The sequence below is a fragment of the Mustelus asterias genome, chromosome 22, assembly GCF_964213995.1.
Source record: "Mustelus asterias chromosome 22, sMusAst1.hap1.1, whole genome shotgun sequence".
NCBI classification, from domain to species: domain Eukaryota; kingdom Metazoa; phylum Chordata; class Chondrichthyes; order Carcharhiniformes; family Triakidae; genus Mustelus; species Mustelus asterias.
This window is the reverse complement of record NC_135822.1, coordinates 25,517,048-25,539,704: the sequence shown is the minus strand read 5'-3', so window position 1 is coordinate 25,539,704 and position 22,657 is coordinate 25,517,048. Positions and strand designations below refer to the sequence as shown.

Sequence of the window (22,657 nt, the reverse complement as noted above, 5' to 3'; positions counted from 1 at the left end):
ACCCAGGTCCCTGGAGCTGTGAAGCAGCAGTGCTAACCACTGTGCTACCGTGCCACCTAAGTGGTGGGAAAAAATTAGCTAAGTATTTTGCTGAAATGTAAAAGGTGGGGCAAGAAAAGGATTTGATTTGGCATGGATAACCTTCAGCAAACAGGAACCACGTATCCTGCAAGTTCCTTCATTCTGGCTATGGAAAATTACAGAATATTTGGTGCCTATATTCTTGTAAAGATGGGTTTTCACAGTAGCCAGCTGACCCCAGTAACCACCACCACCACAGCCGCGCACCCACCTGCCCCCCCCCCCCCCCCCCCGCCCCTTTCCCACCCCACCCAAAGTAGCCACTCTTCATTTCTGAGGCAAGCAGTGCATATGAATGGACTATTTAACTGTGGTGCACACTAAAGCAGAGCCTGATTCTATCCTCACTTGTCTGGTGTACTTCCCAGCAAGGGTCATTACATAGCCAAATCCCTCTCGTCAGCCCAAAGCACTAACGCCCGTTGTAGTATTCCTGCTGTCAGCTCGGCCGGGTCAGACATACATATGTTTAATATCTCCAGATCTTTAGGTAACCATTTCAATAATCCAATAAACATAGATTAAAGCAGTCGCTGTTCAGGGCAGTTTCAGTCATTCCACATGCACAGTTACTCTGATTAACATAGAAGAACTAACCAATCATCCTCTATCTCTTCTGTCCAAACTTTGGCTACGAACTGCTGGTTAAATGAATCCTGCAAGAGACCAGTTTAAACCGTAGCTGCAGTCAATCTGATCTTTACATATTTCTTAAACTTTATTTTTTGCAACCAACAATTGAAGTAAATCAAAGAAACATCTCAGAACTAAATGTTTTAAATATTTTGTACGATTAATATATAGTCCTCAGAAATCTATATAACCAATAAAAATCTTAAAAGAACAAAAAACATATACTGGCTGATCCTTAATCAATCTTTAAAGCTGCACGGCCGTTCTACAATTTAAAGGAGAATTGTGGCAACATCAAACTCCTTTATGAAGCTTCCTCTTCGGCTATATGACCGTTTGTTCAGCTGAGCATATTTACAGACAGGTATTGACTTATAGTAAAATGACTCACCATTAAAGCAAGTCAGGTACGTGCCATTAAACATGAGGTCACAACACAAATAATGGAAACAAGAGTCAGAGCTAAAAACTTTCTAGATTGCTTTCACCATCCTATCTTCCACCTTCATTGCTAAAAATTAGATCTGTAGGGGGACAACGTCAGGTCTTGATTAATGCTGATAATAGGTCAATCATTCTCACCACAGGGAGAGATACATTCAAGAAAGGATGGAAAAATCAGCTGAGATAGGAAGGCAATCAGCTACAATCTCAAAGAAAGCACAGTCCAACGAATAATTGAATAATTGTTGGTGAACTACCTCAATAGGCATTTAGTGCAAGTTATAGCAACATCCTCAGGAGGGCTGCCACTCCAAGAACTTATCTTCAAATCTCAATGTCAGCTATATGCCATGTTAAAGCTGGTTATTTCTTACCTTGATTACAACCCAATCAGACTGGCTCAGATGGCAGGGATGGCACTTGGCAAGCACTTCCAGAACTGGCTTCCAATGAAAGATTACCCACAGTATTCCCACTGTCAGCACAGTAAGAATATGGCAGAGAATTACCCGCCACTGCACTCGCTGGTATCCAGTCACCTCCTACGTAGAAAATTTGTCAGCATTGGTACCAGGTTATTCACATTGCAAGAAAAGCCCCAGAACTCCAGTTAATAGCTGTACCACTCAGTTCCCAATAGGCCATTCGCAAAGACATAAGATAGTTGTGACAATTTGGCACATTTAAAATCGAATATCTCAAAATTTTAGTGATTCATCTTTCCTAAATTAAGATTTTAAATCTTTTGTTAAGATTTTAAAGTTATATTACTTAAAAGGGAAATAAAGCCTAGGAGCACTTTTCTTTTCAAAGCACTTACCCCAATTCAACTATTTTATTACCTCAAAATTAAATCACTGAAATTGTTGCCTCATTAAAATCCATCATTAGAGATCGTATTCTTCCCCAACCCCATCAGCCCTCAGCTGCTCCAGTAAATTCAGGTGCAGGAAGGAGCAGTGTGCATTCTGGAGCAAGTCCAGTGTCAGACCAGGGCTATTTATTCTCTGGATAAACACTTTTCGAAGCAGAAATTAATGAGCTCTAGCTTCCACTGAGACGCCTCCACAAACTTTCTGCTGGCCATTCAAGAGCAACCCTGACCACATTCTGAGTCTGTTACAGGAACAAAGCTAAGAGGAGCTGGAGGGACAATCTTAAAAAGTGTACATGTCGTCTTAAAGATAATTAAATGCCTTAACATTTTTAAACAAATATGCTACCAATATTTGATTCACTCTACATGATAGCAAGAAACAGCTGAAGGCACTAGATACTGTAAAGGCAATGGGCCTTGACAATATTCCAGCATCAGTACTGACGACTTGCGCTCCAGGACCTGCCGCACCCCTTGCCAAGCTGTTCCTGTATAGCTACAACACTGGCATCTACCCAGCAATGTGGAAAATTTCCCAAGTACATTCTGTACACAAGAAGCAGGACAAATCCAACCTGGCCAATTACTACTCCACCAGTCTACTCTCGATCATCAGTAAAGTGATGGAAGGGGGTCATCAACACTGCTATCAAGCAGCATTTGCTTAGCAATAACCTGCTTACTGATGCTCAGTTTGGGTTCTGCCAGGGGCACGCAGCTCCTGACCTCATTACAGTCTTGGTTCAAACAAGGGCGAGCTGAATTCCAGGGGTTAGTGAGAATCATCGCCCTGGGCAGCAGTTGGCTGAGTGTGGCATCAAGGAGCCCTAATAAAACTGGAGACAATGGGAATCAGAGAGGAAACTCTTCACTGGTTGGACTCAGACCCAGCACAAAGGAAGATTTTTGTGGTTATTGGAGGTCAGTCATCACAGCTCCAGGACATCACTGCAGGAGGTTCTCAGGGGTCAAAGGTTCACGGGTAGCATGATGGCACAGTGACATTGCTGTCTCACAGCACCAGGGACCCGGGTTCAATTCCCGGCACTATCTGTGCGGAGTCTGCACGTTCCCCCCATAGCTACCTGGGTTTCCTCCGGGTGCTCCGGTTTCCTCCCACAGTCTGAAAGACGTGCTGGTTAGGTGCATTGGCCATGCTAAATTCTCCCTCAGTGTACCCGAACAGGCGCCAGAGTGTCGGGACTAGGGGATTTTCACAGTAATTTCATTGCAGTGTTAATGCAAGCCTCCTTGTGACACTAATAAATAAACTTTAAACTCGAGGGATGTGTCCTATTCCCAAACATCTTCAGCTGCTTTAAAGGTGACCTTCGTTCCATCATAAAGTCAGAAATGAGGATGTTTGCTGATGATTGCACAATGTTCAGCACCATTTGTGACTCCTCGGATAGTGAGGCAGTCCATGTCCAAATGCAGTATGGCCTGAATAATATCCAGGCTTGAGCTGTCAAGTGACAAGTAACATTCGTGCCACACAACTGCTAGGCAATGACCATTTCCAACGAGAGAGAATCTAACTATTGCCCCTTGAAATTCAATGGCATTACCATCGCTGAATCTAACACTATCAACATCCTGAGGGTTACCATTGACCAGAAACTTAACTGGACTAGCCATGTAACTACTATGGTTACAAGAGCAGATCAGAGGCGAGGAATCTTGCTGCAAGTAACTCACCTTCTAGACGTCTCAAAGACTATCCACAAGTCAGGAGTGTGATAGAATACTCCCCCCTTGCCTAAATGAATGCAGCCCCAACAACATTCAAGAAGCTTGATACCATCAAGTACAAAGTAGCCAAATTGATCGGCACCCCATCCACAAACATTCACTTCCTCCACCACTGAAGAACAGTAGCAGTCATGTGTGCCATCTACAAGGTGCACAGCAGGAATTCAGCAAGTCCCTTAGACAGCACCTTCCAAGGTCAGGACCACTACCATCCAGAAGGACTGGGCAGCAGACACATGGAGCACCACCACCTGGAAGTTCTCCTCCAAGCCACTCACCATGCTGACTTGGAAATATATCACCGCTCCTTCACTGTTGTTCAGTCAAATTCTTGGAAGTGCCTCCCTAAAAGCTGTATGGGTGTACCTACATCACATGGACAGCAGTGGTTCAAGGGAGCTGCTCATCTTCTCAAGAGCAGTAAGTGAAGTCTACACCCCTTGAATGAATAATAAAAAAAATTGAACACCATATACTCAATTTCATTCCTTTTAGCCCCACAATACATTACCATGGAGATGATGGCCCCAGTTTGTCGGACTGTACCATAACAGGACGGTTGGTCCTTCAGCAGCTTGCTATCTGTGAAAGAACAGAAAACTATTTCAGTCCGTCATTTACCTCAGCGCATACCTAGCTGTTACAAGATAATGGCTGTAACAGTACCCACAATAAAAATGTTAATTTTCAAGCAGATGTTCTTCGAATACCAACATTGATGGATTCCAGTAAAGTCTAAAATTAAGTGTGAAATCTTTGCATTCTGTTCATTGAAATACGAACACTCGATTCATTCTTTGCAAACCCAAGATGTGTCTGGGGTGTGCACTTTGAGCGGTACTAAAGTAGAGTGAAGTTCTGGTGGTTGGATATCTGTCACTTGTGGTACTAACATTTGGAGCAAATTAAGGTGATGAATGAATTTCACAGAACAAATAAATTAGCCTGGATGTGACTCTTCCATAGCAAGGGTGCACAGCCTTTCCATTGTTATTGGTCACACAGATATCATGACATCTTGGGGGCTACATGCAAGTTTTAAATCCATGATTAAATTAATTATAGGATCCTTACTGTGCAGAAGTAGGCCATTCAGCCCACCAAAGTCTGCACCAACTCTCCAAAAGAGCATCTTACCCGCAGTCCATTCCTCCCACAGTCCAAAGATGTGCAGATTAGGTGGATTGGCTGTGCTAAATTGTCCCTTAGTGTCCAAGGATGAGTAGGTTAGGTGGATTAGCCATGTTGAATATGCAGGGTTACGGGGACAGGATGGGGGGGATGGATCTGGATAAAATGCTCTTTCAGAGTCAGCACAGACTCGATGGGCTGAATGGCTTCCATCTGCACTGTGGGGATTCTATGGTTCTAAATGGACTTCGCCCACTGCATTCAAGGGAGTAAATTTTAAACCACATTCAAGGGTGACAGGACCTATTTTTATTGTAGCACATCTGAGGCTCTCTAATTTACCAACTGCGTTGGTGGAAGTGCGACTTCTCTCTATGCAAAGTGAGCATTATTTATATTCAGTTACACAGCCACTTAAGGTTACATTGAGCAATTCTCGCTGAAACTTTTTTTCAATTTTCTCCTCTCTTTAGCTATGCTGGTACAATGCGATTTGGCATACCTCTGGTCACCTACCTAAGGCTCAGATTTTCCACGCGTCTAGACAGTCAGTCTATGGTTGAAGGTTTACTTGACCTTTGAACGTTTTGACAAGGTACCAAAAGAAGAAACATGCTGGAAAAGCATGTGTGTGTGTGTGTGTGTGTGTGTGGGTGGGTGGACTGAATTTAATGTTTCAGGTCACAGCATTTTGTGTTTTTATTTCAAATTTCTGGTGTTCTCAGCATTTTGCTTTTGTATTAAAAGAAAGACTTCTAGATAAGCTAAATATTGAAAAGCCAGGATTGTAAAAGAACCTGTTTAAAACAGGAAATCCAGGGCTGTAGGGAAATCTATCAGACTAAGGTGTGGAGGGTACCGATTGTAATGCCAGGATTCAGTGCTCAAGTCATTGTTTCTGATTTAAACAAATGACGAACACAGTAAACCAAATGAGTGGCAAATTTGCAGGTAACTACGGCAGTGAAGACCTACAAACATTATATAGCTAGGCCAAGAAGTTGCAACTGAAACAATACTGGTAAATGTATTAGACATTGGATCAAAAAAATGAGCAATATTAATAAACAATGCAGGGAAATGAATCAGCAGAGGGGGACTTGGCAACAGACCTGGGAATATTAGAAACATTGTTAAAAGCAAGATGATAAAGTCACGGTAATTTACAGTACAGAAGATGTCAGCCTATCATGTCATCTTCACTAGAGCAAACCAACATTAATTTCATGGCTCCTCTCTCCTCATAGCCCTGCATCATCTGGTCCAAGTGCATGCTAGCCTGTAACAAAAGGGAATACCCAGACTTAGGCCAACAAGGAACAGGAGACATTTGCACCAGTGGTAGCTGCTGAGGTTTAACTGAGGTGTCGCTTATGGAATTTTTCAAAGCCAATTTGGCTAAGAAAGATCAAGCCCGCGAAGGGGTGCAATGCCTTGTGGGGCCATGAATTGGATTCAATTTGAATTTGGTTTCTGGATGGAATAAAAACATTGAAAAAAAAAATGGCCAACTGAACTAGAAAATCCATATCAGTATCTCAATATGCAGAAACAATTAAAAGAGCTATTGTGCCAGGATATTCAACAGAAGTTCTACAATGGGGCAGGGAGTCCAACTCTGACCACCATATTATAAAAACACATCCTGGAGTGCAAGGAAAAGCAGTAAAAATTATCACAAATATATGAACTATAAGGAAAGATTACAGACAATTAACCCCTATGGATTGAAGTTATGTCATGAAAGTAGGGAAAATACAGGCTCAATGAAAACACCAAATGTTGGATGACAACAACAGCAATATCAACTGCGAGGGCAATGGGAATCAAGCATGCTGGGAATTTTGATCAAGTTATAATTAAACACAGATGTAGGTCAGGGAAGGAAAGATGTAGGTAACTAAGGAACGCTGCTGCTGCACTGAGCCTGGTCAATGTGATTCCAGGCCATTGTTACATAATTGACTCTTAACACACAAGGCAATTCCAGGTTAGTAATAAATGATGTTAGTAACAAATTTTTTTAACTTAATAAGGCTCATTCTGACTTTAATTTCTCAGCACTCAATGTCATCAAGTGTTTGAGATCTTCGTTTTCAAGTCTTGCTCACACAGACTTCTTCATTCATCCTGTCTGTAACTTGCAGCCCACCAAATGCCTCACCCTAACTTTTAATAGTGACAACTTTTCCATGCAGCCATATACTCTGTCACTGTAACATTAATGTAAGAAAAACTCCAGGGTTATATTACTTTTTCTGAAAAGATATTGCATTTTGACATCATCCTTTACCCCTTAGTTCTGGTAAATTATCTTTGTTTCTACATACATTGCATGAACTGCATTTAAAATCTCAATTCTTCAAACAAATCTGTCTCTCCTAACTGATGAGCACCAATAATGCAAAATGCCCATATCAATGTCAAATGACAAACATTCCACAGCTTTGGTTAATTCTGAAAGTATTAACAGATTTACATTAGCACTGCAATGAAGTTACTGTGAAAATCCCCTAGGTGCCACACTCCAGTGCCTGTTCAGGTACACTGAGGGAGAATTTAGCATGGCCAATGCATCTAACCTGTTCCAAATCAACAACTTACAAGCAGAAAAATGGGGTGGGGAGGAAGGAATTCTAGTATCCATAAGCTACAAATGCCTAATTTTCTGACAACTATTCAAGATTGAATTACACACCCTTCCATAACATTGGAGTCTTTTGAGAATAATTTCTAGTTGAGAACGAAAGCAGAACTGAAAAAGCAATGATCCTTAGAGGTGAGAAAAGTTTCTTCAGTAGCCATAGACACTTACCTAACAGAAAGGAAGTCGGATAATATGCCAAATAGCTGTTGCCAAGGGACTGCTGAAAAGCCCACCACTGCTTCAGGCGATTGCACCTGTTTTACTCAAGATACAGGTCTGAACAAACTTAGTCTACAAAACCACTCGGACGGACAGTAAAGGAGAAGAATATTTAACAGGTAAACTATTAGATGTTTGCACCACCTCACCTCGACAGATTCTGCTGCTGAATTGCCTCACCTCCGATTAAGAGCCGCACCCAATGGCTAAGGGTTTACCCTTTCAGCACCAGACCACAATTTCAACATGCAACAACTGCTTGCATTTACACAGTGCCTTTAAGTATAAAAATGTCCAAAGACATGGGTCAGTCAAGAGATCTCAGAATTTTCTTGAAAAATTGAGGCCTGTGAATATAATTCATGCAGAAGCAATAGGAATATGAGCAGAATAAGGCAGTGAGGGATCATGGACAGAATCTGTACAAAATAAAATAGACTTTGAACTCTGTTGTTCAGGGTGTTTCTTGCTCTGAGTGCACTGAAGCATCCTATGCATTATTGTTCTCAACAATATTATCAGCCTGACTCTACTTGGTCCAACTGACCCACTCAAACTTTAAACACCGCTTTCTTTACCGCACCCTGCTCTCCTGATTCTACTCCACCCAGTGGATCAGCCATGATCCAAATGAATGGCGGAGCAGGCTCAAAAGGCCAAATAGCCTATTCCTACTTCTATTTTCTATGTTTCTATGTTCCATCTGAGCCCAATATTCTTGCCCTATAGGAATTTCTCAATCAAAGCTCTTACAAATATTCATAAAAAGCACAAGCTTATTTAAAATGCCATGAACAGAGGCAGAAAATAATTTTGTTGGGCCCAAAATTTACACTTTGATTTGATTTATTATTGTCACGTGTATTAGCATACAGTAAAAAATATTGTTTCTTGCGTGCTATACAGACAAAGCATACCGTTCATTGAGAAGGAAACAAGAGAATGCAGAATGTAGTGTTACAGTCATAGCTAGGGTGTAGAGAAAGATCAACTCAATGCAAGGTAAGTCCATTCAAAAATCTGATGGCAGCAGTGAAGAAATTGTTCTTGAATCGGTTGGTATGCGACCTCAGACTTTTGTATCTTTCTCCTAACGGAAGAAGGTGGAAGAGAGAATGTCCAGGGTGTGGGTAACCTTTCACCAGTTCAATTACAGATAATTGTTCCTCTGCATATTATCAAACAACTTGCCACAGATTTTCACACTGAGCAGTAACTTAAGTCTGCCTGCAGTCTGAATGGAGTCAGTCATTCACTAAAGACAGACATAAACAAGGCACAGTTCTATTCAGTAAGATGAAGTTGGGCTTTATATACAGCCATATGTGTACTCCTGATTTTCCAGCCTGGCTGTAAGAACATGAAATGCTGATGTCTGCCGCACAAGGATTTTCTTTGATTATTTACAAATATCCTTTAGAATCAGAAGTCAAACATGGGTAGGAGTAAACCAAAAAGCTTCAGTGCCACAAGGCTGGATTCTTTACAAATGAACATTTTCTGAATAATTAACTGACTTTGGTACATATTAAAATAGCAGTTATGTTAATTGATTAGTAATTCAGGTGCATGGACAAATGAACCAGAGACACAAGTTCAAATCTTACCACTGCAGCCGGTGAATTTAAATTTCATAGAATTTAGAATAAAAAGATATAGTATCTATAATAGTGACCATGAAACTATGAGATTGTCATACAAATCCATCTGGTTCACTAATGTACTTTTGGGAAGGAAACTCATGGATGGTCATTAGCCAGACTAATCATAAAATAGAATCACAGAATCCTACAGTGCAGAAGGAGGCTATTCGGCCCATCAAGTCTGCAATGACCACAATCCCACCCAGTCCCTATCCCCATAACCCCATGCATTTACCCTACCTAGTCCCCCTGACACTAAGGGGCAATTTAGCATGGCTAATCCACCTAACCAACACTACATGACTCCAGGTCCATAGCAACTATCCTCCAAAATTGTAGTTGCACACAAGGTGGCAGCTCACTACCACCTTCAAGGACAATTTGGTACGGTCAATGAAGCTGCCCTTGCCTGGGGAAATATGAAAAACTCCCTTTTCATTCTTCCCTCTTCCAAGGCACTGGTTCTTTCTGGGGTTTGTCTGTACACCAAGAAATTTTTGACCCCACCAGGGTCAAATATTAGGGAAGTTCAAGGCACAGTCAGATGCTGGGCTGGGTTACTGAACTGCTAATGAAGTGCTATTGGGGCGGGTGGGGGCAGAATCTTTTCACCCAAAGGGTGGTGAGCAACTGGAATTCACTGCCTAAGTTGATGGTTAAGGCTGAAACACTCAACTCATTTAAAAAGATACCTGGATCTGTACCTGAAGTGCTGTACCTGTAAGGCAATGGGCCAGGTGCTGGAAAATGGGATTCAAATGAGCAGCTAGTTTCTTTATTCTCTATTTTGGCCGGCGCAGGCACAATGGGTTAATGGCCTCTTTCTGTGCCATAACTTTTCTATGGTTCTATAGCACTAGAGGGACTGTTTTGGTGTTCCTGCATTTCTCAGTTTAAATGTCCTTTGGATTATCTCCCAACACTCAACCCTCAAGAAAGTTTCTCTTGTTTTCCAAGTTAGGACATAGCTACATACTTGAAAAGGAAAATTTACAAAGCTATAGAGGGAGTAATGAGATTAATTAGGCAACTCTTTCAAAGAGCCTGCACAGGGATAATGGACCAAACAACCTCCTTTCATGCTGTATAAATTCTATGCTTCTTGGGCCACATGGTGTCCACAGACACGACACAGAACTTCAGCACTGCTGTGATTAAACCCAACCAGCATCAGCCCATGACAATGACAGCTCTGAAGTGCTACATTGTATAAATGTAGAAATTAGGCAAACGTGTAGCAAAGAGATAGTAGTATTAATGGAGGATTTTAGCTTTAACATAGATTGGGAGACACAGGCAAGCTCCCGTCAGAAAAGTAATGAATTTCCGGAAGGTGCCCAGGACAGTTTCCTCCAGCAATATGGGCTGGATGCAACCAAGGGACAAGCAATTTTGGATTTAGTAATGAGCCAGATTTAATTAGTAACCTAGTTATTATGGAATTGAGGGCAAATTATTGACATGGCTGGAAAATTGGTTGAGTGGCAGGTGATAGAAAGTCAGAATATGGGTAGGTACTCAATTGGCAGGATGTGACTAGTGGTGTCCCACAAGGATCTGTGCTAGGGTCACACTTATTCACATTATTTAACAACTTGTATAATGGCACAGAAAGTCATACGTTCACAAAGTTAGGCAGCATTGTAGACCGTGTAGACGATAGCATAAAATTACAAAGGGATATTGATAGACTAGGTGAATGGGCAAAACTATAGCAGGTGGATTTCAATGTAAGCAAGTGTGAGGGTATCCATTTTGGACCAAAAGAATCCAAAGGTCAGGGTACTTTCTAGATGGCATGAAGTTAAATACAGTGGATGTCCAAAGAGACTTGGGGGATTCGGGTGTGTAGATCTTTAAAACGCCATGACCAGAGGCAGAAAATAATCAAGGCAGCTAGAGAAATGCCAGCGTTTATATTAGAGCACTGGAATACAAGGATACAGAAGTTATGCTGCAGGTATACAAAACCTGGTTAGATCCCACTTGGAGTACTATGACCAGATCTGAGCCCCACACCTTAACAAGGATTGGAGGGAGTACAACGTCGCTTTATAAGAATTATACCTGGATCAGGGGTTAGGTTACGAGGAGAGATTATACAAATTAGGCCTGTTCTCTCTAGAATTTAAAAGGTATGGGGTGATCTGATCAAAGTCTTCACGATATTAACAGAAAAAGACAGGGTAGATAAAGAGATTCCAGAACTAGGAGCCACAGTCTAAAAATTAGGGCCAATCTGTTGAGGAGAGATGTTAGGAAACACTTCTACATACAAAGGATGGTAAAGATTTGGAACTTTCTTCCATAAATGGTAGTTAATACTTGATCAGTTGCTAATTTTATATTGGAGACAGATATTTTTTGTTAAGGAAAAATATTAAAGGATATGAGCTAAAGGCAAGTTTATGGAGTTAGACCACAGATCAGCCACGATTTTAGTGAATGGTGGAACAGGGTCAAGGGGCTGAATGGTCTTCTCCTGTTCCTATGACTTGGCTGACTGATTTTATGGTGGTGTACCCAACGTTTGCTCCATTATGAGAAATTACAAACTCCTGTATTGTTTCAAATCATAGTCAAAACTTGTGTGTGGCAAATCACAAGTTAATTAGGCAGCAAAATATTAAAATCATAAAATCAAGATTCTTACAACTGAACTATTAAATAATTTGTATATTTACCATCCAAAGCCATCCCAAATGCATTGGTGCTGTAACTTGTATTAAAAAATGCAGCACTCTATTTGCCCTCCGAAATTAATGGCAAATTATCCAAAGTTGAATCCACAACAGAAAATAAAGCAATGGCTGGTCTACATAATTACGATATGGACCTATGATATTTTTTCATGTTATTGATCTCCAGCAGAGTGGTGTCAGTTACTTGGGAAGCTAAAATAGGTGCTCTTTATCCTGTAATTTCCTTGGAAGCAAAAAGTGTCCATCTCACCATGCAGAATAAACATGAAACAGGGAGGGGAGCCAAGAGGGGAGCACCTACCCCCAGTAACAATCAGAGGTCAGAATGCAAACAAATTGAAAACTCAACTCCCTCTGCTTTCCAGTATGCAGAGCGATGCAATGATATCAGCCAAGCAACTTTCATTGTAGTATGGCTGCAAATGTGCCAGACCTTTTGGTCCTGTTTTTGTCAATTGTGGTTGAAAGCCAAAGCAGGCATTGTCCATCCAAATCAACATCATGATGGTACACAATGACAGCAACCATTAACATAATATAGCATGCCAAGACATTTCACAGGAATGTTATAATGCAAAATCTGATGCCAAACTATGGTAGGATAGATGACCAAAAACTTGGTTAATGAAGTGGGCCTGAAGGAATGCAAGAGAGTTAAAGGCACAGAGGTCTGGGAAGGGATTTCCATAGCAGCAGAATACTCAGGGATCAATGGCAGAGCAAGCTCTGTTTGTGAACAGAATTCCCACTCACCTGAAGAAGGGGCTAAGAGCTCCGAAAGCTTGTGTGGCTTTTGCTACCAAATAAACCTGTTGGACTTTAACCTGTTGTTAAACTTCTTACTGAGCAATTAAAACCAGCGATGCTCAAGGTCAAGATTGGAGAATGGCAGAGGGCAAAGCAATGAGGAAAGCATCTCAGAGAGCACCTCATTGCAAATACCCAGGGTTTTGTGTATTACAGCATTGCTGTGGACAAAAGCACTGTTAATATGGTCATTGTCCAGCTGCTTATTTTTGAGGAGTTGATGATTTCTTCAATGTCAATAGAAGGGCTCACAGCTTCGCACAGCATTCAGAAAACCACAGAAGATAATGGCAAGTTATCTAGTCACTAGATGTATTGCGAATTTACAAATAAAAATGTAGTCCTTTTCATTTCTGGAATTGTGAACTACTTTATTTAAAAGGATTTGATATCTTTCTCTGTCCGGACAAGACTACCATATGCCTGAAGCTGACCTGGTCTAAGCTCCCTTGCTGACTATTGTCGCAGGCACAGCTCCAGTCCAGATGTGGAGATAACATTAAATACATCATGATTTATTTTGCAAGTATCCTGATCCAGAACATCACCCAGCACTGCAGTATATATTAAGATAAGACAACTTTGAGTCAAAAATGGTCATAGTCAATTAGGCTGTCACCTTCAATCTATCAGTAGACCTGAACAACTCCAGTTCCAATAACTGTCGGAGGAATGAAATGCATGGATTTGCTATACCACAATGCCATCCAATGGCTCAGCCATGCCTCAGTTTATCTCCAAGCACAATTCAAGGGAAAAAAAAAAGGATGACCTCTGCCAGAATGCTGAAACAAGGCATGGCTAATGGATCTTACATTGCTAAAAGGATTTCACAAACCCATTGTATATTCTCAACAAGCTCATCAGGTTGTGAAAGAGGAACTCAACCCCTTGTGCACTTTTGAGACGAAGTCCAGAAGTTCAAAAGTTGGCTGGTGAGCAGTCACACTTCCTCTCGTTCGCCACCGTTTGAGAGGAGCTGTAAAGGATGACAGCTTCACTGCGAAACTAGGGGGTATGGCAAGTGAATTTGCCAGCATGTTCACAGACTTCAACAACAAATGGCTAGAGTTGGAAGCCTATGGAAACAGTTTTACTAATTAAGTCAACCCCACCAGCAATTCAAATTAGTTCCAATGCAAAGAGGAGCAGAAAATAGGGCCTCACACAGTGTGCTCGCATTATTTAACTACTTGCCTGGGGTGTCACTCTCCAGTAGCAGGGGTGCATGAATAAATTAAATTGCAGAATTTCCGCTTCTGCTCAAGGTTCAAAGGCAAACATTGGCACGATTTCCACCAGTTGCCCATAACAAAAGTTGGAACTACAGGTGAGCAACACAGCAAAGCAAAAGTAAGCCTAAAGTGAATTCTGAAAAGCTGATTTGCTCAAGAAATTGTTTTCCAATAAACATTAGAACAAAAAAGGGAGTTGTGAAATGGAGAGAGAAAGAAAGAAGTGGCGCGGGGGGGCACACGAATTTAATGTGGTAATATTCTACTAGAAAATAAATCACGTTGGACATGATGCTTAATCCTTGTACCAAGGTTAAAAATGTTTCCTCCAAATACAGCCCCTTCACTAGTTGTGAAACATGGATTTTCCTCCCCTCTATTCCAGTCTTTGGAAACTGCACTAGAAATGAAAATTATCATGGATTAAAACTGAGACAACAAGCAGTTAAATTCTTTATGCAGGAAACCAGCAACAGGACAGATAGCCAGAGAATGTTGAAATCTCTAGCTGATTGGTGGAATGGAAGGGAAGGATGTATAAAATTAACCGCATTGATAAGCTGCAGCTGCTTTGTTAGGTTTATTAGTGAGGTTTATGAATCTTAATTCATAGAATTCTTCAGAGAGACAATTTGCTAGAAGGTGTGTATATGGACAATATGGATGGGCTGGTTGTGCATTTGACAATTTGCTGCCTAGGTGATATCCTGAAAGGGATAAAGCTCTTTTTAAAATCCCCCAAAAAATGGGAGGCAGTATTTTTTTCAATGAGTAAAAAGTTAGATCTTCATTTTAAATTGGTTTATAGTAGCACAGGGTGTGATGATAAAGGTTATATACTTGTAGTCTGTTACTCAAGCCACAAAATGAAGCCAAATGTGGATTTAAAAACAAGTTCTTATTGGCAAGAGATCAGTATTTATTGTGGAACAAAACAGAGGCAATCTCCTAAATACAGACATGAGGACACAGTGGACCTGTAACTGAAGGGAGGATGGAAACAGGCATTCAACTGCAGTTTGAGTACATTTTTAGAAACACTTCTGAAGGCTAGATGAGGTACACTTATGTTGAATATATAAGCAGAGCTGATTTATTAAGATTCATTTGATGTTACACTGCCATTTTTAAAACATCAACTGGCTTTAATAAGTGTTATTAACCTTGAATTGTAATTGAACTCAGTCCAGCAAAGATCCAGTGTTTCATTTGAACCACAGCTCCATACAGATCAGATTTAACTCATGCGTTTCCATTTTTTTGTTCACAATTTGAAAACGTTTCCATTCTCTCTTCTCCTCCACTGAAAGCACAGGCTCTCGCTGGACTGCAAACGTACAGATCAGCTTGTCCAGGTAACCATTCATGAGTGAATTTAGATAGCAAGTGCAGGCTGTTCATTGCGGAAGACATAATTGCTGTGCCGATCTTATTCTCAATCAATGTCACTTTGCAGAGTTTCCCTCTACTCCCTCGCACAAGAGGCACCAAGGACAATTATATTTCACCGCCCTAGCATTGATCAACTGACTCAGAACTGATCAGATATGAAAGCCAGGAAATGTCTTATTATATGGTCCAATGTCACACCAGGTAATGTAGCACTGAGGAATCAAGGTTTTAATTTTACAGAAACTACATGCAGCACTCTCTCAGCATTAATGGTACCCAATCTAACTTGCACTACCAAGGCCAACAACACTGATCAAGACAATTTTTTGTTCCAGCAATTTTGCTCTATTAACATTTCTACATTAGAGGGGGGGTCGTAACTTTTTAAACTTCACTAAGCTCTTCTTCACAACTCCATTCCCAAAGTAAAAAAGTTGGTGAACCCAGAGACCACTGTTCATATCCAGCCTCGTCTCCTCTTTCTGCTATGGATGCATTTGAGACACTCAAACCAAGTTTGAGATAATTGTAATGCATAGTGCAAAAAACTCCAATGCCATGGCTCTATTTAGTTTCAAAATGACACAAAGTGCAGCCTTCTACACTTACAGGCACCACAAGCTTCTTGAAACTATCCTGGCAAGACTGCAAAAAGGGGAAAAACAAGTGAGAGACTTATTCAGAATGCTCAGCATATGACACTGTATGCTCTTCTCCAAGGACAGTAAGAAGTTTAACAACACCAGGTTAAAGTCCAACAGATTTATTTGCAAATAAACCTGTTGGACTTTAACCTGGTGTTGCTAAACTTCTTACTGTGTTTACCCCAGTCCAACACCAGCATTTCCACATCATGACTTCTCTGAGGAAGCAGCCACATGAATTACCCAGAAGTACTTAGTCACAATAAACATCCTGAACCGCTCCCTGAACTTTTTTCTGGGTAGTTCTCAATTTTGTTAGCAGCCTTTCCCACCACCAACTGATCTGTGAACGAACTCCAATCGTGATGCAGACCCCACATCATGCAATACCATTAACCAAACAAGGCAAGATCCCAGACCACAAATCTGGATTCACTGCTGCGTTACCAGTAAAACTCTAAAGCAATTAGTAGATTGTTCAAAGTTTCCTACCCATAGTATCCATGGTCTCCATTGTGTAGTGGAGTGCCACACTAATGTTCTGTCAGCAGGGCTCACATTGATTATTTTACAAGGAGCGAAGAGTCAGTTCCGGTCTCCCTCTGTTAGGAAACAACACATTCATAATATGACGGGTTCTTTGGTAGCACGCTCAAGGTCTGTTACTAGGAGACATTCATATTCTTATTCTTGTCGCAATAGAGTATGCTTAACACAGGAACCCTTCTTTGCAAACTTTCACCATTTGTTTCTGGCAATTTCCATCTACCTCATCCTTTCATGAAAACTCAAGCATTTAGATTATTTTTGCAGCTGTGCCACCAAAGCAGACAGGATAACAGCTGGCCTGAGTGCTTTTGACCCCAGCTTCAGTGAATTTGTAAAATACCATAAATATTCTAATATGTGAACAGTGTTATGGGGTGTCCAAACTATGGTTGCTGGGCACATACATGCTGCAGGTTGCCTGCCAATTCTAATCAGATTTTCCCCAAGACCAACGCCGACATCTGTAGGATCACATTGTCTCTTGAACTCACACTGCATCCCTTCCCGTCAAAGCTCTTAATTTGTCTGTATGCATTTAAAGCTGAGGTTAAGACTGTGGTGTGCGTTGGCAGCGAGATGAACAACACATGCAGAGAGAGATCCTGAGATCCAGAATGCCAAGATGCTATGCAAGAGCGAGAAATAAAAACAGGGAACGTGATCACTGCATTGTGGAGACAGAGGTATGAGAGACAGCAAAAAAATAGCAGCCTGAATTTTGGGTTGAGTGTAACAGTGTGAACATCTGCTGTTATTATGGAGTATATTAGACAACAATTTCCAAAGTCTACACAGCGCAGTTAAACACGGAAATGGGAAGTTGCTGTCAATTTTGCCCTGCTCCTCCACAAGCCTCACTCCATCCCTCCTTCTCTAATACGTTTGCCACTGAAATCCATGGAAAGGTTAAATTTGTACTAATTACAAACTAGCTATCCAATACACAAGCCAGAACACTTTGGGGCTGATGTATTCAGGAGCAAGCAAATGTTTGATGGCTTGATGAATCTAAAGTACTGTTAAACAACCAACCTGGGATGGAAATTTAATTTTTGAATTTAGAGTAGTCAGCACGGCTTTGTCAAAGGCAAATCATGCCTTACGAGCCTGGTGGAGTTCTTTAAAAATGTGACTAAACACATTGACGAAGGAAAAGCGGTAGGTGTGGTTTACATGGACTTCAGCAAGGCGTTCGATAAGGTCCCCCATGCAAGAGTTCTCGAGAAAGTGAGAGGGCATGGGATCCAAGGGGCTATTGCCTTGTGGATCCAGAACTGGCTTGCCTGCAGAAGGCAGAGAGTGGTTGTAGATGGGTCTTTTTCTGAATGGAGGTCGGTCACCAGTGGAGTGCCCCAGGGATCTGTTCTGGGACCCTTGCTGTTTGTCATTTTCATAAATGACCTGGATGAGGAAGTGGAGGGATGGGTTGGTAAGTTTGCCGACGACACGAAGGTTGGTCGTGTTGTGGATAGGTTGGAGGGATGTCAGAAGCTGCAGCGTGACATGGATAGGATGCAAGACTGGGCGGAGAAGTGGCAGATGGACTTCAACCCAGATAAATGTGTAGTGGTCCATTTTGGCAGGTCAAACGGGATGAAGGAGTATAATATCAAGGGTAAGACTCTTAGCAGTGTAGAGGGTCAGAAGGACCTTGGTGTCCGGGTCCATAGGACTCTAAAATCGGCCTCGCAGGTAGCGGAGGTGGTTAAGAAGGCATATGGTGTGCTGGCCTTCATCAATCGAGGGATTGAGTTTAGGAGTCGGGAGATAATGATGCAGCTTTATAAGACCCTCGTCAGACCCCACTTGGAGTACTGTGCTCAGTTCTGGTCGCCTCATTACAGGAGGGATGTGGAAATGATTGAAAGGGTGCAGAGAAGATTTACAAGGATGTTGCCTGGATTGGTTGGCATGCCTTATGAGGATAGGTTGAGGGAGCTCGGTCTTTTCTCCTTGGAGAGACAAAGGATGAGAGGTGACCCGATAGAGGAGTACAAGATGTTGAGAGGTATAAATCGGGTGGATTCTTGGAGACTTTTTCCCCCCCAAGGCTGAATTGGCTGCTACAAGAGGACACAGGTTTAAGGTGCTGGGGAGTAGGTACAGAGGAGATGTCAGGGGTAAGTTTTTCACTCAGAGGGTGGTGGGTGAGTGGAATCGGCTGCCGTCAGTGGTGGTGGAGGCAAACTCGATAGGGACTTAAGAGACTTCTGGATGAGTACATGGGACTTAACAGGATTGAGGGTTATAGGTAAGCCTATATATAAGCCTAAGTAAGTAGGGACATGACCGGCGCAACTTGTGGGCCGAAGGGCCTGTTTGTGCTGTATTTTTTCTATGTTCTATGTTCTAAACTAGCTATGACTGTTACACTACATTCTGCACCCTCTCCTTTTCTTCTCTATGAACGGTGTGCTTTGTCTGTATAGCGCACAAGAAACAACACTTTTCACTGTTAGTTAATACATGTGACAATAAATCAAATCAATTAACAGCACATTTTGAATTATTTTGCAGACCACTAAGATGGCAGTGCCTCTGGTTTTCTTAGGACTCCAGTCTTCCCTCTGCGAAAAGCTATAAATTGCTCCCAGCACTTCTCTGACACCTGGCACAGAATCAGCGACCTTCCACCCCCTCCTCAGTTCCCCAGGACTTTGCTGATCCCCAACTGCCTGGAACCTACTAAAAGCTTCCGGGCCTTTCCTGGGAACTTCAAACCATGATGTGGAGATGCCGGCGTTGGACTGGGGTAAACACAGTAAGAAGTTTAACAACACCAGGTTAAAGTCCAACAGGTTTATTTGGTAGCAAAAGCCACACAAGCTTTCGAGCCTCGAAAGCTTGTGTGGCTTTTGCTACCAAATAAACCTGTTGGACTTTAACCTGGTGTTGTTAAACTTCTTACTGAACTTCAAACCACACAAGTTCCAAACCACAACCAATCCCCTCATCCAGCAAACACACAAACATTGAAACCTGAGAACCTTTTTGGATTCCATTCATCTCCATGACAACACAGCCTTTTAGGGTTCCTTAAATGCTTTTAAACTAATTTAGCTCTAACTCCCAAAACAAAACTCCCAGACTGCACTTCTTTGCAAGCAGTGTAGACATCATGTCTCCAGCTAAGCAAGCCCAAATGCTGCTTTATGGCTCCACCTTTTACTATGACTATATTAAGCAAACATTGGTAACCTTCTGAACTGTCACTTTCTTTTGGCAATCTCTAAAGCCGAGCATTTTAGTTACCTTACCTTCACATCAACAACCTTCCCAGAACTAAATATTACCTCTAAAATATTAACGTAAACCATGAACTTATCTCTTTCCTTTATTCCAATCTTTAATTCACTCTCTTTAATTTGCTTTTTCTGCGTGATTTTACAATGAATTAAATATTCTAATTCATATTTCTCAAGAGTGAGATCTTTGATCAGATTGCTTAAAGAGCTATCTGCTGCTTGTCCAAGTCATACTTGCCACAGATCCCATTTAGAAGCCATTACGCTGGAAATGATTTCTGGGAATTTTAAGTTACTATTCGAAAGTCTGCGCACAGCTGTACCACTGATGAACAACCAGCATTATTCCAAAACCGCTAACCAAATAGAATCTGATTTGTATAAATTCAGCAGCATTTTTGCTTAATTTCAAGCCTGAAATATCAATTCCTTCCTCTGAGGGGAAATTGCAAGTGCCCCAAAATTAAGAGGATGATCTGCCCCTGATTGCACATGACTAACATAAAGCTCCAGCTCCCTCCCATTCGGCAATGCTATTAGTAAGGAATCAAAACACCAGAATTGGCAGAAACCTCAAACCCCACTTCCCTTCACGCCCATGCATCCTGGAGTCAAATCTGAAAATACATCAGCAAGGAATCAAAGTTTGCACTGCTATGCCAAGCAAGAACTCTTGAACACAAACCACTGAACACATGATCCACAGGTCTCCATTACATGAGAGATCTTTATTACGCACAACTAATTTATTCATATTCACCAATGCTAGAAGTCAACTCATCCCTGCTGTAGATGAATTGACAGAAGGTAGTTCATCAAAGGGGCATCAAGTCCAATCTTATCCTCATACATGCACTTTCTAGCACCTTTTGTTCACTGGATAGCAATCAAAAGAGGAGCTTTAGCTGATTACCCCCTTCCATAATCCAGAGAACAAAGGTCAATTTAAGCCCCTCGAAAAAGAGCAGCCAATTTGCAGTAGCCTCAACTTTTCTCTGTCTGAACTAGTCTTTTTTTTGGATGGTTCAGTTGCTCACGGGATAACTTCACAAGTCTACAAGTGATCACTGTTGTTCCAAGAGCCACAGTCTCTAACCACCTTCTGATAGACTTGGGTTCCAGTAATTCATGACATCTCGAGTTGCCAACCAATCTGTTTAACAATTTCCAGCATTTTCTATTTATCTTTACTGTCTATGGTCTAGATTTGAAGTTCACTATTGACTTGGACACTGTTAAATGCTGAAGGGTCTCAAGATTCCAATGGTGCTGCACCAGCACGGGTGCTGTCTATAAACCATGATATACGTCAGATTGAATATAGGGTGACAGAACTGTTAATCCCAAAGTGAATCCCTGAATTTCCCTGGCATTCCATTCCTAAATAAAAACATTTGCAGTTTCCCAGAAATCATTAATTTGAACAGAATGTGAAGCACATCAAAGTATGTAATGCAAATTTAGTTCCCATCTATTTAAAAACTGAAAGAACCAAAATACAGTGAGACCCTGATGAGTAAAATCCCTGGGGATCCGCCCACAATTCATGTTAAGCAGAGCTTCATGGCCACTGAGGAGGCTCCTTTCCCACATTAAAGCGTCTCTACACAATCCATTAAGCCACTGTCAAAAACAACAGATTCAAATGAAAACACAGTAAAGTAGTAAATGTGTGGAAAAACTCTTCATTCAATCTGTTCACACTGTATAATGGCCTGACCCTGTAAAAGGCCAGAGCACTGCATTGACAAATGTCAGGAGCTAGCTCTGGAACAACTTCATAATCTTTTTCGCTTCAGATGAGCATTCAATGGATTCATCGGAGTTATTGGCCTCCTTAATTGAAGAATGTACTGTCTTGATGATTGCATCATCTATCAGTTCCGTGGTGCAGCCTACTGCAGAATCCACCTCCGTACAAGTTTCCAAGATTGTCCCTGCTGGAATTTCCATGCCGGCATCCAGCAGATGAGGGAAAAGTGCTTAATCATTGGGTTGGTTAGCCTCACCCTGCCCTGCCTTGTTCTCAACATCATGTGCATCATAACTTTTTGAATCCCATCTCCAATCGACAGCACTTTTAGCTTTCTCACAGGTTTAGCCATATTTACAGGCTTTGCAAGTTGTTTCACAGGGAGATAGATCTTGATGTCAAATGATGGCTTGCCCGGTTCTCCATGATTTCACACCCTAACTGTATTATAATGTAGGGAAGAAACTGGTGGACTTATAACTATATCTAACCTTCCAGCTCCTGTCATTGAAAAACGTCAACTCACTTGAAGCAAGTGTTTAATTCTGCACTCCAAGTTTGATCAATGACGGGAAATAAAAGCTGCCAATTCTAATATAAACTAATAGGCAATTCTGTTTTTGGCTTATACGTTTTGTGAAATTGTCAAGAAAATTTGAGAAAGGTAAAACCAACTCAATGTCATCCCAATTCAAAGACTGTAAAGTCTTTTCCCAGCCAATTTATTTTTCTTCTCCCGCCCTTTGCACAATGTGCTGACACCTTGTTGGGGTACAGCTCCATGGACACACGTTTTAATATCAGCCGCGACAGTGAGAACCAAACTATTTGACCATATGGGGCTTCACTGTCATTACCTGACATCCAGTTCTGCAGAACAAATCGGCGTTACTCAGTGAAAGC

At 41.5% G+C, this 22,657-nt stretch overlaps 1 protein-coding gene across 10 annotated transcripts in view; it reads right to left on the bottom strand.

The window, feature by feature from the left end:
- The window catches only part of atp13a2 (ATPase cation transporting 13A2), a 77,862-nt gene that overhangs the window by 43,036 nt on the left and 12,169 nt on the right, over positions 1-22,657 (bottom strand). For 3 of the 10 annotated variants that reach the window (XM_078238987.1, XM_078238986.1, XM_078238985.1), the window contains exons 2-5: positions 16,700-16,809; positions 4,299-4,369; positions 1,533-1,700; positions 679-737 (exon numbers count right to left, since the gene is read on the bottom strand). In XM_078238987.1, coding sequence (XP_078095113.1) covers positions 679-737; positions 1,533-1,700; positions 4,299-4,369; positions 16,700-16,721 — 320 coding nt within the window. In that variant the 5' untranslated portion in view covers positions 16,722-16,809. Of the gene's footprint in view, positions 1-678; positions 738-1,532; positions 1,701-4,298; positions 4,388-7,733; positions 7,944-16,172; positions 16,193-16,699; positions 16,810-22,657 lie in introns of those variants that run through there. The other 7 variants (XM_078238993.1, XM_078238989.1, XM_078238988.1 and 4 more) reach the window with 4 other exon arrangements.